Source organism: Dermacentor andersoni, chromosome 8 (genome assembly GCF_023375885.2).
Source record: "Dermacentor andersoni chromosome 8, qqDerAnde1_hic_scaffold, whole genome shotgun sequence".
NCBI lineage: Eukaryota > Metazoa > Arthropoda > Arachnida > Ixodida > Ixodidae > Dermacentor > Dermacentor andersoni.
In genome coordinates this window covers 63,695,770-63,714,730 of record NC_092821.1, presented here as the reverse complement: position 1 = coordinate 63,714,730, position 18,961 = coordinate 63,695,770, and the positions used below count along the sequence as shown (strand labels likewise).

General features: G+C 49.5%; 1 protein-coding gene across 1 annotated transcript; it reads left to right on the top strand.

The window, feature by feature from the left end:
- The first annotated feature begins 14,125 nt into the window (after nucleotides 1-14,125).
- On the top strand, nucleotides 14,126-17,509 carry LOC140219805 (uncharacterized). The gene is made up of 2 exons (XM_072289702.1): nucleotides 14,126-14,327; nucleotides 14,587-17,509. The coding sequence occupies exon 2, from the start codon at nucleotides 15,676-15,678 to the stop codon at nucleotides 16,951-16,953; it is 1,278 nt and encodes a 425-aa protein (XP_072145803.1). The 5' UTR covers nucleotides 14,126-14,327; nucleotides 14,587-15,675; the 3' UTR covers nucleotides 16,954-17,509.
- The last annotated feature ends 1,452 nt before the right edge of the window (nucleotides 17,510-18,961 follow it).

The following is an 18,961-nucleotide window of genomic DNA, read 5'->3' as shown; positions in this document are numbered from 1 at the left end:
CCGACCAACGACTTTACAAAGATGATTGCACCGGACCTCTCAACCCAACAAGCCGCAGAGCTCCGTTGCCTCCTCAAGTCCTACTCAGACATTTTCGACCTGAACGATCACCCTTTGTGTCAAACTACGGTCGTGCAGCATCGTATAAATACCGGCGATGCAGCACCTGTTCGCCGACACCCATACCGGGTGTCGCCTTCTGAGCGACACGTTATCCAGAGCGAGGATGACAAGATGCTTGCCAAAGGGATTATTGAACACACTTCCAGCCCGTGGGCGTCCCCTGTTGTTCTCGTCAAAAAGAAGGATAACAGCTGGCGATTCTGCGTTGACTATCGTCATCTAAATACGATCACCAAGAAAGATGTATATCCACTTCCCCGCATTGACGATGCTCTGGATTGTCTCCACGGTGCCACTTATTTTTCATCTATAGACCTTCACTCTGGATATTGGCAAATTGCCGTGGATGAAATGGACCGTGAAAAGACCGCATTCGTCACACCAGACGGCCTATATCAGTTCCGGGTAATGCCTTTTGGCTTGTGCAATGCCCCGGCGACCTTTGAACGGATGATGGACATGCTCTTGCGTGGTTTGAAATGGTCCATCTGTTTGTGCTACTTGGATGACGTCATCGTATTCTCTTCAACTTTTGCGACTCATCTTGAAAGACTTTCATCCGTTCTTTCTGTTTTTCGCACCGCTGGCTTGCAGCTAAACTCATCCAAGTGCCACTTCGGTCACCGCCAAATAACCATGCTCGGACACCTCGTCGATTCGTCGGGCATTCGCCCCGACCCCGCTAAAGTTCATGCTGTGCAGAATTTCCCCGTACCAACTTGTGCCAAAGATGTTCGCAGCTTTATTGGCCTTTACTCATACTTCCGCAGGTTTGTGGAAAATTTCGCCCATGTTGCCCGTCCCCTGACTGACCTCCTGAAGAAAGACGTTCCTTCCTGTTGGGGCTCTGAACAAGCGTCTGCTTTTTCGCAGCTCATCACGCTGCTCACCACACCTCCTGTTCTCGCCCATTTTGACGCCTCCGCTCAGACAGAAATCCGCACTGACGCTAGTGGCTACGGCATCGGCGCAGTTTTAGCTCAATGCCAATGTGGGCACGACAGCGTCATCGCCTACGCCAGCCGCCTCCTCTCTCCCGCAGAGCGCAATTACTCGATTACTGAGCGCGAGTGTCTCGCCCTCATTTGGGCGGTGGGCAAGTTCAGACCCTATATATATGGTCGGCCATTTACAGTTACAACCGACCACCACGCCCTTTGTTGCCTTTCCTCCCTCAAGGATCCCACCGGACGCCTCGGTAGCTGGGCCCTACGGCTGCAGGAATACACATACACTGCGGTCTACAAGTCGGGTCGTCTACATCAGGACGCCGACTGCCTGTCTCGTCATCCCGTCGATGTACCGGACGGTTTAGTGGATGTCGCACCAATCTGCGTTCTTTCGCTCTCTACCTTGCAAGACATTGGCGTTGAACAACGACGCGATGAGTCGTTACGACCCATTATCGAACGCCTGCTCTCTGATCCGTCTGACCCATCCCTTCACATGTTCGTACTACAAAATGGCATCCTGTATCGCCGCAACATGCACCCAGACGGGCCCGAGCTCCTAACCGTCATTCTGTCTCATCTGCGACAGATTGTACTGTAGCAACTGCACGACGTTCCCACCGCTGGACACCTTGGCGTTAAGCGGACCTATGACCGAATTCGGCGACGGTTTTTCTGGCCCCGTCTCAACCGCTCCGTTCGGCGCTATGTTGCCGCGTGTGAGTCGTGCCAACGCCGGAAAAGACCAGCTGTGCCTCCTGCCGGACTGCTGCAGCCTTTGGATATACCGGCCGACCCTCTTTTTCGCGTTGGCGTTGATCTTCTCGGACCATTCCCTATATCGAATGACGGAAATAGGTGGATTGCCGTCGCTACGGACTATACAACTCGCTATGCCATTACTAGAGCCCTACCGACCAGCTGCGCTACAGACGTCGCTGATTTCTTGCTTCACGACGTTATCTTGCACCACGGTGCACCTCGTCAACTTCTCACCGATCGCGGCAGATACTTTCTTTCCAGTCATAGACGACCTACTTCGATCATGTGCTACTGAACACAAGCTTACTACCGCTTACCATCCTCAAACTAACGGTCTTACCGAACGCCTGAACCGCACATTAACTGACATGCTAGCAATGTATGTTTCCTCCGATCATCGCGACTGGGACAATGCTCTACCATTTGTCACGTTCGCCTAAAATTCCTCGCGCCACGACACAGCTGGATATTCCCCCTTCCATCTCCTCTTCGGCCGTGAGCCAACTTTGCCTTTCGAGACACTCCTCTCGACCACGCTCGACTCGCCGACAGAGTACACTTGGGATGTCATAACCACAGCGACCCAAGCACGCCAGATTGCCCGCATTCGTCTTTCTGCTTCACAGACACGCCAGAAGTGCCGTTACGACCAGCGCCATCGCGACGTGCACTACAAACCAGGTGCTCTTGTGCTGGTTTGGTATCCAACCCGGCGTGTTGGTCTTTCGGACAAATTCCTCTCGCGGTACTATGGCCCTTACCGCATCCTTCGCCAGGTGACCCCTGTCACATATGAAGTGTCTCTGCTGGATGCCACGGTGCCTTCACCTCTCTCTGACATCATCCACGTCAGCCGCCTCAAACCCTACCTTTCTGAGACCGAAGAGCCGCACCAATAAGGTGCTTTTTCCGACGGGGGTGATGTCACAGTCGGAAATGTGGGAAAAGGAGGACGATGATGGTGGCCTTGGAGACGACGAAGAAGAGTGTAGCATTATCGCTGCTCTACGCTTGCTGGCTCCACCATTAAAAGCCATCTGTATAAAGACGCACGCTTCTTCCTTCCCGTAACAATATCTTCTCTTGCCGCAATTGCATCGACTTGGGCCGCCCCAGTCATGGCTCGGCTGATTTCGATCCGGGCCATATCGCTCATTTCAAGCCCGCCGCGTGGCCGCATTACAATCTTCACGTCTTCGCGCGGGAGGTCTGGCATGGTACCCTATGCTAATGGTATCCCATGCTCACATGGTACCCCTGTGTACTCAGGTAGCTGTAACGAGCCCTTGAACTACCCTTGTCACACCTGTGACCCAAAGTGTTGCTAAGCACAATAGTAAGAACAATGATTATGGAAAAATGTTTCGTACAACATTTTCAAAAAGGGCGGTTAAAAAGAATGACCGCCCACCCACTACTGTGAAGAGGGGTGCAAGCGAAGCTTGGGATGCGAGACTCTTCGTGGTCGGAACGCCTCGGCTTTGCGCTCCCTCACGGCGAAGTCGGCACGTGGATGTTAAGCCCTTTCTCGGGCGAGTTTCTGGTGGCGTACATCAAACGCCGCCTGTTCTTCGGTCGAATGCACGACGCGCGGCCTGTTCCCGTTGCCGTTCCTTGAACGTAGCCTGCTCTTCGGTAGAACGAACCAAAGGCGCCCCCCCCCCCCATATCACTGCCGAGCCTGAACTCGGGAAACGGTGGGCGCGAGGCGAGCGAACGCCCGATTACACCCTTTCCCTCCTCCGGAGGGAGGGGAGGCCTGTGATTGGCTCGCGCCTTGTACTGCATATACTTCTTCGTGCACACGAAACCCCGCTTTAAAGGGCGCGTATGATGAACCGATAGCAGCTGAATCTGTTACTTGGTTTAAGCAACACCTTCGAAGAACGAAAAGAAGCCCAAAATATCGCACAGCTCATGAGACTCCAGCAGACCAAAACGGGAAGGGAACTGCTAATAAGGCTAGGCTTCGCGGAATCAATCAAAGAAACCCAAAGAACGGAGGGGATTCCTGATGAATATCGGAAAACATACACTGTTAGCCCCCTACCCAAAAACATGGACCCAAACCTCCACACGGCGCGAAGGGACGCAAGGGCGAAATACGTCGAAAAGTACCTGGCCACAAAAAACACAACAGTATACACAGATGCTGCAGTATACGCCAAGCAAAGAGGCACAAACATAGTAAAGACAGCTGCGATAGTAATAAGCCAGGACTACAAAGAGATCAGCAGCGCGTCAATGAAGGACTGCTCGGTAACGGAAGCTGAGGAAATAGCCGCAGCTCTAGCGGCAGTGGAGGGCTACCGATCCGAAAGGTCTTTAACAATACTCACTGACTCTCAAACTACGTGTCGGAATTACATGAACGGCAGAATAGGACGCAGAGCGCTTCACATCCTCCGCTCCTGCAGGGCTAACAACAAAGTCAGGCATACAATTTTCTGGGTACCGGGACACGCCGGAATCGAAGGGAACCTAAGGGCGGACAAGGCAGCTCGAGAGCACACAAACCGAGCGGCCACAAGCACCGACCCTGAGGAACCCATACCAGTCAACCCAAGCTACTCAGACATTTTGAATTACTATAAGGGGGTCCGAATCAAATACCCTCCACCCCACAACAGCCTAAATCGGCATGAAGCAACCTCTTGGAGGAGGCTGCAAACAGGAACGTATCCAAACCTAAACACACTAAGCAAGATGTTTCCCACCCAGTATAGAGACATTTGCCCCTGGTGGGGCGCCAAGCCCACCATATATCACATTACATGGGAATGCGTTCAGAATCAACAATTCTTTCAAATAAAAGACCCGAGTGCGGAGCAGTGGGAGAGGATGCTCGCCAGCAGCGACCCGAAAGTCCAGCATGGACTAGTAAGGCACGCTCGCCGAGTAGCCACCCTCAGTGGTGCCCTGGAATAGGGGCGTCGACCCTGCGCAGATGGGGAAGAAGACCGTGAAGACGGCCGACCGCATCTGCCACCGCTAATTTCTAACCAATTAGAGCAAATAAAGTTTTTCCTCCTCCTCCTAGCGTGGTGCTCTCGCAAGCCGACAAGCAGGCAGGCAATGAACGTTATTTGGGACCTGAGGAATGACTCCGAAACCCCTAACGAAGGAGGAGCCACTGAAGGCCGCTCCCACGTCGGGACGGGATGCGTGGACGGGATGGCTAAAGTCCCTTGATAATTTGAAAGTAGCGACACTCTTTGAACTCTGCCGCTGCCGCGCGACCTCCTCGCCTCCTCCTCGCCCCTTGCGAGTTCCCCCGCGGCAACCAGTTTTGCCTAAAGCCCCTTGATAATTTAAAATTAGCGACACTCTCCTCCTCACGGCACTTTCCTCCTCGATTCTCCTCGCCCGCCGGCTGCGCACGGCGCGCTTTTGCTCCTGGGCTCCCGCGGACGGGCCGCAGGATTCTATGGAGGTGTGTTATTTTGGGCCAGTTGCACGCCCCAGTGAGGTTGAAAATTTTGAGAAATGCTAATAACAGCACCGATAATGCTGGAGGCAATGTTTATGAGGAGGTTGGTTTTTTCTTAAAGCCGTATGAATGGGGTACACGGATGTAAATGGAGCTTTGAGGCGATTTCTATACTCCAGACAATTTTTCTGCCACATGATCAGATGCTTTACTTCGTGCGTCTGATCTAGTATTGCTTGTGACACATCCCTTTGTGTGTGGCTTATTAAGCGAGAGCCTTAGACCTGTGTTTCAAGGTCCCGTTGTGAGCTACAGAAAGTATCACGTGACGAAAGGAAGGCGGGAAGCGAACCGAAGCATGTGCAGCCGCGTATAAGAGATGATTATTGATTAGCAAGGTGATGATTGGTTAGTGATTGGATTAAGATGAATTCCGGTGTATTACGGAGGATTAAGGTAGATTAAAGTCGATGAAGGTGTATTAGGGTGAATGAAGTGGATTAAGGTACATAAAGGAGGACTAGGTTGGAATGAGGTCGATGAAGGTGGATTAGGGTGGATGAAGGTGCGTTGAGGTGCATTAAGGACGATTATAGTGGATTAGGGTGGATTACGAAGGATTAAGGTGCATTATTCTGTATTATGTGGACAGAGAAAAATAGAGATTACTATTATATTAAGGAGGATTATGGTGGGCTAGGGTGAATTAAAGTGAATGAAGGGGGATTAGGGTGGACTAAGGTAGATGAATGTGGATTCGGGTGGATTAAGGTGAATTATGGACGATTATATTAGATTAGGGTGGATTAATGTGAATGAGGAAGCATTAGGGTTTATTAAGGAGGATTAAAGTGCATTAAGAAGGGTTAGAGTAGATTAAGGTCGATGAAGGGGAATTAGGGTGCATTAAGGAGGACTTTTGTGGATTATGGTGGATGAAAGTGAATTAAGGTCGATGAATGTGGATTCGGTGGATTAATCTGCATTAGAAGGATTATGGTAGACTAATCGGTCTTAATACTCAATGAACCCTAATTCACCTTAGTCCACCCTAATCCACCTTAATGCTCTTTCATCCACCTTAATCCTGTTTAATACTCCCAATCCACCTTATTACAACCTAATCAACCTACATCGCCCCTAATGCACCTTAGCCTACCCTATACGGTCTTAATCCTCCTTTATCAACCCTATCCCATCATAATCCACCTTAATTCTCCTTCTTCCACCTTAATCCTTATTCATGCACCTTAATTAAACTTAATTCTGCTTAATAGTCCCAATCTACCTTAATGCACCCTAATCCACCTCTATCAAACCTAATCCAGCTCCATGGTCCCTAATCCACCTTTATCTACCCTAATCCATCCTAATTGGTCTTAATCCTCCTTTATCAAGCCTAATTCACCTTAATCTTCTTGCTGCAGTTATATGCGCAACAGCCCGGCATAGCGCTAGCACATAGAGCAGGAAACACAGCGTATAACGTTCGCTACGCCGAACTAAAGCGCCGAGCCAGCCGTGCTCAGGAGGGAAATGGCGCGGACGAAAAAGAAAAACACAAGCAAAACTCAAGATCCGCGCGTTTCCAAGGGCAACGGCAGGGAGACCAATCGTCGTCCAGAAACGGGGGAAAGTCAGTATAGTGTATTTTGTTTTGACTTTACCCATCGCCGAATCCACGTCTTCATAAAGGCTTTCGACTTTCTGGTCCGCATGACTGGATGTAGGGGCGCAGACCTGTACGACCTTCATTTTGTATTTCTTATTAAGTTTCACAACAAGACCTGCCACCCTCTCGTTAACGCTATAGAGTTCCTGTATGTTACCAGCTATTTGCTAATTAATCAGAAATCCAGCTCCTAGTTCTCGTCTCTCCGCTAGGCCCCGGTAGCACAGGACGTGCCCGCCTTTTAGCACTGTATATGCTTCTTTTGTCCTCCTAACTTCACTGAGCCCTATTATATCCCTTTTACTGCCCTCTTATTCCTCCAATAGCACTGCTAGACTCACCTCACTAGATAACGTTCTAACGTTAGACGTTGCCAGGTTCAGATTCTAATGCTGGCCTGTCCGGAACCAGGGAGTCTTAGCGCCCTCCGCTGCCTCGCAGGTCTGACCACCGCCGTGGTCAGTTGTTTCGCAGCTGCTGGGGACTGAGGGGCCGGGGTTTGATTGTTGTATTCATATAGGAGGTTATGGCCAAGTTACTGCACCAGGGTGGCCAATCCTGCTTTGGTGAGGGAGTGCGTTACCGGTTCTGGTTACCGGGATCAGGCCGCTCTCCAGGACTGCTTGTGCAATTTTATCAACACGCGGATTTCTTTTTTTAGGTGGAAAATTGCGCGGCACCGGGATTCGAACCACGGACCTCTTGCACGCGAGGCGGATGTTCTACCTCTACGCCACCGCTGCAACGATATGCTGTGACATAAAAAAGGGCCCTGCGTTTTCGAAACATGGTTCAGGATAACATTCATTTGGGCTAGATGGTGCATACTTGAATTAGGAGGGAACAGCGCCAACTAAGACGATCACGAGAGCACGAGAGGGAGAACGACACAGGACATCCATGGCGCTTGTCCTGTGTCGTTCTCTCTCTCTCTCGTGATCGTCTTAGTTGGCGGAACGACACAGGACAAGCGCCATGGATGTCCTGTGTCGTTCTCCCTCTCGTGCTCTCGTGATCGTCTTAGTTGGCGCTGTTTCTTCCTAGTTCAAGTGTGCATCACCTAGCCCAAATGAATGTTGTCCTAAATCAGGGTTTAGTTCGCGGGAGTGCCACCACGTGGCGTAGTGACGTTAAACTTTTCAAACTTCCTGCGGGGACGTAGTGATGACGCGATCAAAACAAAAATAAAAGAAATGAAACCTATCCCTGCGCGCTTACCTTCACCCCAAAGATCGTCCCGCCGGCGTTAGTGTTCTTGATAAAGCGTAGCCGCTCGTCGTCTGGAAATAACTTATCATCCTAAGATAGTCGCGACCTGCCATGACTGATTCTGGGCTTTTGATGCGGTTCTTTTCTTTTTCTTTTCCTTTCTCCTTTTTGATGCTACGGATTAAACAAGCTAGGGTAACCCTCAGAAGCACTCCGTGGCAGTCTCGCAGCATTTCTTCAGTCGGCACACATTCTTAACGTCCGAACATCGCCCAGCGTCTAGGAGAGATGCCGTGGTGGACGGCTTTTGGTTTTGACCTATCGACTTAGTTAAGGTGTCCCCAATTATTTCCCTAGCGACTTTGCTATCCGCACTCATGGGCTGCCGTAACAGCTGGCTGCAAATCGAGATGTGCCTAAGTATTAAGACATATACATGGATATATTGGTTTTGCACCTTAACGCAAAAGTCACGACACAAGAATTGAGCATGCTGTCTCTGTGTCGTCGTCCGTTAGCATGCTATGGACGAAGCTGCTCGCGGTATTACGTCACATTTACTGGCCACCAGGCCAGGTACACCCTCGGCTGCCGATCGACAAAACAAAGCGCCAAAGAAAAAAAATATATTCGTAAAACTTACGATATAAACAGTAATTATTATTATAAAAACAGGAATGAACGCTAAAAAGCAGGTGGCCGCAGGGCTTTACCTATCGTTAGTGCGAAGTGCCGTCGCAAAATAAAGTGAAAGAGTGAGGGCTGACGTATTTATCACTGTCGACGAGAACGTCGTCGTAGCTCGTAACATCCAGCAAGGTTAATGGACAAACATCAATTCAGAAATATCCGTGACATAATCTGACACAGCAAAGCCTCACAAGGATTGCGTGGTGATGCAACACCTGACTTCGAAGAGCACTCGCTTAACGCACCTGCACAACAGCGCCTATCGTCTTACTGAAGGTTACGATTTATTCGTCGTGACCGATAATTGAGTTATTAATCCAACGAAGAAAAACAGCGCAAAATACACAGTGGCAACTCACCTCTCTCGCTTGAGGCGAAGTGGCAGCGGGCCTGGAGAGCATGGCACAGCACGGAGAGCAGATGACAATAAAAAGAAAAAAGATTCTGCGTTGAATTTGTGTTAGGAAGCCGAAGAAGCTGCCAGGCGCGTTATGAGGCCAGAAACGTTGAAATAAATCTCCCCTTGTATTCGCGTAAATACGGTAATATAATATTGCGACTTAAGCAAGGCCTTCAGTTGCGTGAATGCATTTTTGGAAATACCTGCAGCAGATAGGAAATATTCAGTGCAGTTCTTCCACATGACCACAACCATGTGACAGCGCTCACAAAACATGAAATAGTGGTAGCACCGTTTAGTCAAACGTTTACGGACGGGCGGTGTATTCAGTGTTTATGCAAGGTGTCCGATTAACTGTCACGTCAATTATCGGGTAAACAGCCCGAAGTTTCCGTAGTGTGATGTACAAGGGTGTGCGCACATAGGTGATGACACAGCCGAGCATTGCCCCAGCGGTGGATAGGCAGGGGTTCTGTCAAGCCATGGCCACCTCGATCCCCGGTTTCTGACGCCATTATACTTTTATTTATGGGGTTATGTGAAGAAGCAGCATGTGTACTGTGAACGTGTCAGACATTAGTCATTTAAAATACAGAACCACAGACGTTATTCACTCTGTTACACCAGACGTCCTTTACCGTGTGGGGGAAGAAATTGAATATTGTTGAGATGTGTGCAGGGCAATAAACGGAGGCCACATCAAACGGCACTCAACAGGTATGAAACTAGGAGAGTTTTCTTTTTATTTGGTGAAGATTTCACATTTCTATCTTGTTTGATTTCCTGTGACCTGTCAAAAGTGCACTACAACGTTACAGACACTTCGTATATAACCTCCTTGCAAAGAAATTACAGCATGGTTGCTAATAGATTGTGTTGACTTGGATTTGTTTGGCATGATGTCGAAGACGGCACTCTGTATTCTAACGCGTTCCTATGTTTGCGTTCGCATAGATTAAACTTTGTGTTGGAGGGACGTGCACCTTAACGTGCTGCAAAGGTGCTTGCGTTGAGCGTATTTAAGGCAATAAACTCTATTCTAAACTGCCTGGTCTTTGACTTGTGCAGTAAGCCCATGTTTATAATATTCCCGCAATCGCGAGTCACGATTATGGCCACCGTAACCCCAGGAGTCAAAGTATGGTTCTAAGTTGTCGCGACAGCGCAGTTATAATCCACAGAGCTTCTAACTAAGGAATACGCGACTAGGTTTGACCAATGAATAATTGCCAGTATCGGTATTCAGAAAACATTTATTACCAAGAAAGGCAGGCGCCTATTCCACTTCGAAGGACGCATGCAGGGAGGTGACTCCAATAATTTGCCGGCCACATCACACATCTACACTTGAATTCAACGGGTTTCGCCAAGTCTCGCTTATATTCTCTCAACCCCAAACTCGAACTTGGCCTGCCGCCTGGACTCTATCTTTTCCTGTTTTTGTCCCCCGCTCCTTTCCCAGTGCTAAGACGTGCTTCCACCGATGTTTGCTCCTCCTTTTAGAGCGAAAGCTCTACTACTCGAGGTAAAACTCCCAAGGTCAATCTCGGCACGCGTTTCACCTCCAGCTGTCACGTCACGTGATCCGCTGCGGAGAGGCGTTGCAGCTACGCTCTCTCGAACCTCGCCGCTATGTACCACGTGACTAGGCGAGAGTAGCGCTGAAGTGACGATGGAGAATGCGCCGGTACAAGCTTTGCAACACTTCGCCACAGGCAACCGGCTAACTCTGAGCGCCCTGCCCGTATAGCTCGCTGGGAAGAAGCATTGAAGAGCTGCGTCTAACCATGCTTAAGAGATCTTTCACTCGTATAAATAGGTTAGAGACACGTTGAACCCCAGCCAGTTTTTTCTTAATAACTGACGGCATTCATTAATTCCTAAATTGCTGCTGAAAATAGCGTGTATTCATTTCCATAACCACCCTCTCTGTCACCTGGACTCTACCATCGCCAAACAATGTAGCTGTGTTGCAAATTGCTGGGCGTCGCATATACAACTCCCTAAAAATGGCTAGCAGGGCAGCGTGCAATTTTCCGTGGCTGACGAGACAGTAAAGAGCGCCTTCTCTGCCACTTCCACACTCAGCGCTCTGGTCTGTGAGCTTCTTTTGGCTACATGGACGGCAGACCACTCTCGGATATAAATGTCCGGGCAACTTGGCCTAAGCTTAACCAGGAACAAGGTAGAAGCTAGCAAGATCGCACAGGCAGGAGATGATTGCGTCAGTTGGCTGTCAGTGGCTTTAATCAAAGAAAATGTTTAAAATCATGACATAGTCCGCATGTGGCAGTGCACCTTCATCTTCTTTGGCTCATCTTAGCTTTGGAAAACTAAATTATTTCTGCTAGTTGTCTGTTTTCACCAACCTGTGCCTTATTATAGCGCATCAAGTTTCTGCACACGGAGGCATTTGACCCTGTACCAGTCGTCGCTCATCGCATTTGCTGTTAAGCAATAAGCTCAGGATTGGGTGTGGAACCTACAAAAGAGCACACCCTCGATGTTTGCAAACCCGCGACCCCTTGATACTGAGAGGCTGGCTATCCTTCACAGCTCAAACATCCAGTGGCTAAGCGCAACACCATAGCCACTAAGCAACTATGGCGGGTTCGCGGAAATTTTTGCAGCAGTAGGGTGGAAACGTCAGGCAAAAACCTGGACGTGGGCTCCATTCAGAATTGGTACAGACAGCTCGCATGTGAACCATAGGTGCACTTCATATCACGTGTCTGACACCACTGCAACAGGATATCTAGCATCGGTCTGTCTCTTCCGACTGTACATTCAGAAGGAAGCGAGTAGCATGGTAAACTTATTTTTCGTCCTATATTCCTGCTCTAAGCCAACAAATTATAGTTGCTGCCTGACATTCAGTGTTGGCCGACAACTTTAGCCAAAATCTTCCTACTCAATACCAAAACTCAGCAAGAAAATAACATTTTCTTGGTATGTTGCCAGCACTCGTCAATAAAGGGTTAAGTGCAAAGCTTTCTTTATACGTTTTGTTTGTAGCGTTGTGCTAGAGTGACGTGGATGACTATTTTTTTCCTTTTATGACAATTTATGTAGTCCACCTAGCTACGATAATTTCTTTTTAGAAGATTGGGACTACCACTTCAATGGGCATAGTGGCTATCAGCTTCTCGTTATGTTCGGCAACTTTTATTATATGTGAACGAAACACACACACAACATATAGACTGATGCCGCCACCAACCGCCAGCATGCGATGGAGTCCCTTGGAGCCGATCTTGTCGAGGAACCACTTGACGTAGGGTCTGGGTAGGCCGCCCAGGGCATTGAAGCACAGTGATGTATCCTCCATCAGCACCGGGCCACCCACTAGGCGTGCAGCAGCCTCACATTTGGTCCGACAGACGGCGTCGCTTTCACCCTGGGGCTAGTGTTCTTGTATATGCTCCCGCAGGGAGCCCTGTGGGAGCATATACAGGGACACTACCTGGGGCTAGGGTGCCTCGATGCCAGCGCCGCAGGTATCGAGGCACCCTACCTGGGCTCCACCAGCTCCACTGCACGGTTATCCAACTGCACGGCGTGCTAGCCAATTAGAAACTTTTTAAGAATGTACTTTTATTGCCACTGTCACTTTCACACATGTGGCTGTTTCATTAAAGGACAGTTTCCCTACAGGCCAAAAGAATATTCAGTATTGCCCTTTTACTTGACCGATGCGTCTATAAATGCTTGCATTAAAGGTAAACTGCAACAAACCTTCAGTCTCTGTGTAAAAAAACCTAGTTTCAGATATAGGACAGCCTCCATGCAAAACGTAACGCTTGAAATACATGGTTACAGAAAGCTTGGCAAAAATGTACGTTTTTGAGCATCCAAACTGGAAAAAAATTGTATATATCCCACGCACTGTGGGATTCGACATTCTGTGAAGCATATTGCAGGCAGCTGGCTATGCAGCAGTGTTTAGGGTTTCGCAAAGCGTTGCCAGGTTGACCAAGGTGTTTACATAAATCCAGTAGTTGTGTGTGACGGGAGTACAGTGAACCAGAATTAGCGCAAGAGCATGGGAGTGATGACAGCAGCAAGACAATGATGATAAGAATGATTGCATGATTGCTATGAACAATCGAATTGATGTGAACGAGTGGCATGGAGGTGCGAGATGGGTAAGAAGCGCAGCAGTTAAATGCTCACTGATCGCAGCACGTGGTATCGCCTAGAGGAGACAAATGGGTGACTTGACGGCGGAACTGAAGCTCGCTTTCATTTGTAGCCATTCAGACGAGTGGCACAGTGCAGCTGCTCGCCTTGGCCAAGCCGTGACGACGCTGCCACAGTGGAATTCGATGCAGCATTGGCGTAGTCGGAGACTATGTACACCAGGAAAGAGCATGCCTCAATGTTTGGTTAAGCGGCCTGGTAACAGAGAGAAGGACCATATGTGGTGAGAGTGCTGGGAGGAACGAGGACACAGCGCGTGGCTCTCCAGTGCTCACAAATCATTGCCCGTAGAAAAATTGCTTTTCGGTATTCGGCTGCCAAGATGCTGGGATCTTATGCATGCCACAAGCTCAAGCAAGGATAGCACGTGAGAATCACAGGCGAGTCAGGTTACGAGGCTGGCATGACAATGCAATGGCCATCATGGCATCATAAACACGAGCATATGTCTGATGGCCCAAGTTAGCATACAACTTGGTCCACTGGGTCGGCATAAGTTCTTGTCACAGTAATTTCATGCTACGCATGCGTGTGTAGTATAGTGTCGCCCCCTGTCAGATCTCTGTGTCATCGTACACGTATGTTTTGTAGTTGTTTAGCTAGATGGCGCACCCCCCTTCTGTCATGTGACAAGCTTGGACCAATCGGGAGGTGTCATCTAGTGTGTGAAGCCTTTATAAGTAATAAACAGCCGCGGGTCGGCGGAGTCTTCGTTCCGGTTTTCATCGGGAGCAGTTAGCTCCGTGTCTCCTTCACTGCGCCGGCGCTAGCCGCGCGTTCGCCCGTCGGGGCCCCCCGCTTGCCTGCCGCTGCCGACACAACATCTTTTGGCGACGAGGATGGGATTCCCGCAGCGGTTCCGACCGAAGCCCCGGGAAACCAACGAGCTTCGTAAGTGAAGCGACCCTTCCCGTGTCCGCACGGCAGGCAAACGCCGCCGACGCACTTGGCGTCGCGAGGCTTCCGAGCCTAGGCCTTCTCGCCCCTTTGTTCTTCCTTGCCCCATTCCTGCTGCGAGCTCCGGCTTGTTTTCTGCACTGTCTCCTGCACGCTACCGGGCATGGCGTCTTTCACGGCGAACCTTCCCGTTTTTCTGGAATTGCCCGGGCCACCGTTAATTCCATGGCATCGATGGAAAAAAATTTTTCAGGCCCACCTCGAAGCGGCCGGCGGTGGCGACTGGACAGACGCGCGACGAGCGTCCGCGCTCGTCAGCGCTCTCGGGCGTGAGGGACAACGGAAGTACTTTGCAGACGAGGAGCAGGAAGCAGCAAGGCAGTTAACCAGCGCAGCGTCAGCTTCAAGCGAAGCAGCAAGGCAGTCAACCGGCGCAGCGTCAACGTCAAGTGATGCGGTCCCGCCAGCGTCAGAGTTTCCGAGACTCTTGGAGCGGCTTGACCGGCTGTTCGCCGCGTCAACAAATGTCCTGGCGGAACGGCACGAATTCACCAGTCGGAAGCAGTTCGACGGAGAAGGATTCCTGGAATTCGTGACCGCATTGAAGGAGAAGGCGGTACAGTGCAACTTCGGCACAACCTATGGCGAGCGCGTCCGAGACCAAATCATACATGGGGTAGCGAACGTCAGCGTTCGCGAAAAGTTGCTGGCTCATGGCGAAACCCTGACCTTGGACAAGGCAGAAGAAATTGGACGCTCGTTAGAAGCCCTACATCGAGCGAACCGCGCGTTCGACTCGGAGAAAATACAAAGAATTGAGGCAGCTCAACTTGGCGCTCCATCGACGAGCCAAGATGGCCGACGTAGTCCGGGAGGCCATGACGATGGCCGACTTCTTCCGGGGAGCCGCCAAGATGGCCGACGTAGTGCAGGAGGCCATGAAGATGGCAGACTTCTTCCGAGGAGCCGCCAAGATGGCCGCCGTCTTCCAAGAGGCCGCCCAGATGATCGACATTTTCCGCGAGGCTCCTCCGGGACCCGCAATGAAGCACAGGATGCGAAGGACCCTAATTTCGAGCATAGTTCATGCGACCGGTGTGGCAGTACGAAGCATGTTGCAACGTACAGGAATTGCCCCGCAAGGAACCGGCGGTGCAACGCCTGCCACACGTTGGGTCATTTTGCATCAGTATGCCGAAAAACCCGTACTGTCCAACACGTCTCTTCCGCAGAGACGCTGTCTTCAACTTCCGCAGGGCAGCCGTCCGCGTCTGTCTTGACGGTGAGCACTTTGGAAGCTAAAAATGATTTACAAGTTCCGGTCGTAGTGAACAGCGTCTCCATGCGACTGCCGGTGGATACGGGAGCGTCTGTCTCAATGATGACGGCCGAAGATTTTGGAAAGCACTTTGGTCGACAGCACAGACTGTCACAAACAGTGGACTTGAAAAATTTCTCCAAGCAATGCATCGACATTCAAGGCCTGTTTCAAGCCACTGTCCAGTTTTTCCAAAGGTCATGCTCCGTCACGTTCCACGTAACGACTACAGGAACATCACTGCTGGGTTTAGACGCCATCCAACGCTTGGGCATACAGATCGACGGTACGTCGCTGACATGTCGTCTACCATCGCTTCCTTCAGTACAGAGCCCCACAGGTGTGCCTCCGGGTTTTGATCACCTTTCCAGTGACGAGTTGGGCCTCGCCAACAACTTTGTGCACCGAATTCATCGGCAGCAAGATGCGAAACCAGTATCTTCAAAGTTGCGCCGACTACCCCTGGCCCTCCGTGACCAGGTCACACATAAATTGCGACGTCTCGAGGACTGCGACGTCATCGAGCGCGTCGAGGCTACTGAGTGGGTGTCTCCACTCGTGGTGGTGCGCAAGAAGGATGGAACCATGCGGCTCTGTGTAGATCTACGGGAACAGGACAGTCTTGTGTCTCAAGTTCAAGAAAGGGTCTTGCAGAAACAGTGGCGGACTAAACAGTACGTAGACAAACGTAGAGGTGCTCAGGCAACTCGTATCAAGGTGGGAGACACCGTCAGAATAAGATTTAACAGGAAAGGAATTTTTAAGTACAGTAAACCTCGTACAGTTAAGGCCCAGGTAGGACCATCCTTTTTTGTACTTAGTGATGGGCAAACGTGGCATGTGTCTAAGTTAACCGTAGTGAAGGATCCAGCAGGTAGTACGTTGTGTACAAGTAATAGGGACTTTTTGTACTCGTATTCAAACTTGAATAGTCATTCCGATGACTTGTCTGTAGTGACAGCGTCTTCTCATAGTCATAAGCTTCAGTTAAGTTGTGCGTCTGACTGTATCACTTCCGAGTCTACACAGTCAGCAGTCGTCTCTGATTCCGTTGGGGAATTGGTAGCCTCCCAGGACTTGTTGGGACGTCGAGAGGAGCTTCCTGGGCAACCCTCTCCAGCTTTGAGCGACAACCACATTCAGTTTTCCAACCAGGGGGAGGTAAATAATAGTGGGACGACTAGGTCTTTAAAGTCGACCGATACGCGTCGCAACCCCCAAAGTTCTTCTGAGGTACGCACGCGTCCTCATCGTGACAGAAAACGGCCTCCGTGGCTCGATGATTTTGTTTATGTAGTGTAGAGCGTATTTCCGTCTTCGAAATGCCACGGCTAGGGGCCTTGTTCTGACATTTAGGAGACAGTCCACATGTTTCGTTAACACAGGTATAAAATGTGCTCCTTGTTGCGGTGCAGTGAGTGTTGTGCCGCGTTCCTTGTCAGACTGAGTGACTGCCTGTGTTTTGGTGCCCAAGACTGGTGCACGTGTATGTGAACTTGGGCAGGGACGGACTGAAATTGTTGTGGACTTAAGTGCGTGCTTTGTGTGCGACTGGTGCGCGTGTGCGAACGTGGGGGGGAATGAACTGAAATTGCCTTTGGACTTAAGTGCGCGTCTTGTGTGCGCGTTTCACTGTATGCTCGCTTTGTTTCCAGGGGGGGATGATGTAGTATAGTGTCGCCCCCTGTCAGATCTCTGTGTCATCGTACACGTATGTTTTGTAGTTGTTTAGCTAGATGGCGCACCCCCCTTCTGTCATGTGACAAGCTTGGACCAATCGGGAGGTGTCATCTAGTGTGTGAAGCCTTTATAAGTAATAAACAGCCGCGGGTCGGCGGAGTCTTCGTTCCGGTTTTCATCGGGAGCAGTTAGCTCCGTGTCTCCTTCACTGCGCCGGCGCTAGCCGCGCGTTCGCCCGTCGGGGCCCCCCGCTTGCCTGCCGCTGCCGACACAACAGCGTGCCATGAATTTATCTCATTCTTGTCGTGCAAGACATGGCATTTATGGGAATCAAGTCATGGCTTGACACATAGTCCATGGCATTTATTCAAATCTTTTTATGACTTGCATGGCATGGCATGTCATTAATGTCAAACATGGCTTGTCATGACATGCAAATCAAAAATCACCATCATGATCAGCCTATTTTTAAGTCCCCTGCAGGACGAAGGCCTCTCCCTGCGATCTCCAATTACCCCTGTCTTTCGCTAGCCATTCCAGCCTTCCACCTACAAATTTACCGATTTCACCATTTCATATAGTTTTCTGCTGGCCTCGACTGCGCTTCCTTCCCTTGGCGACCATTCTGTAACTGTAATGGTGCACCAGCTATCTACCCTACGCATCAGCATTACATAGCCTCCACAGTTGCATTTTTTTCTTTTAATGCCAACTATAATATCAGCTATCCTTGTTTGCTCTCTCTCTTTCTGTTGCTTAATGTTAACCCTAACAGTTTTCATTTCATCACTCTTTAAGCAATCCTTAACTTGTTCTCGGCCTCTTTGTTAACCTCCAAGTTTCTGCTACATATGTTAGCATCGACAAAATGCAATGACTGTACACTTTTCTTTTCAGTGACAGTGGTAAGCTCCCAGTCAGGATTTGGTAATGCCTGCCATATGCACTCCAACCCATTTTTATTCTTCAGTAAGTTTTCTCCTGACAATCATGGCATCTTGTGAATAATTCGCTGAAATAAACATAGGTCAATTACTCACAGGCCCCAGTCAATTTGTCAAATATTCAGAATATATCCAGTCAAACAAATGCATGTCATTCCAACATTGTAGTCATCTCATTTGTGACATGCATGGCATCTAATTACACGATTGTCCTTCATGTCACTTCAATTTTTAACAAGTTATATATCAGGATATCTATGACATAAATGGAATGACATGCATGTCATGATGTGATTGTTGTGAATGACATAAATGAGCTGCGGCGATGGCATTGTGGTCATTTTTATAACTGGATATGTATCAGGATCTGTGTGACGAGATCTGTGTGACGACAAAATTAGATGGAATGGCATGCTCATGCTTGTCTTGTCATTAATGTCATGTCATGCACGTATGTCATGTCATCCATATCCAGATATATACATGGAGTATGTATGCATGGAGAAAAACCATGATATCATGTCATTTATATCATTTACGTCATCACATACATGCCATAACAAACATGTCATGTCATTGGTGTCATGACATGTCATTAATGTTATGTAAGCATTTCATGCAACCCCATTCCTATTCTCATATATATCCAGTTGAAGAAATGACCATGACAGCACCACAATGTAGGA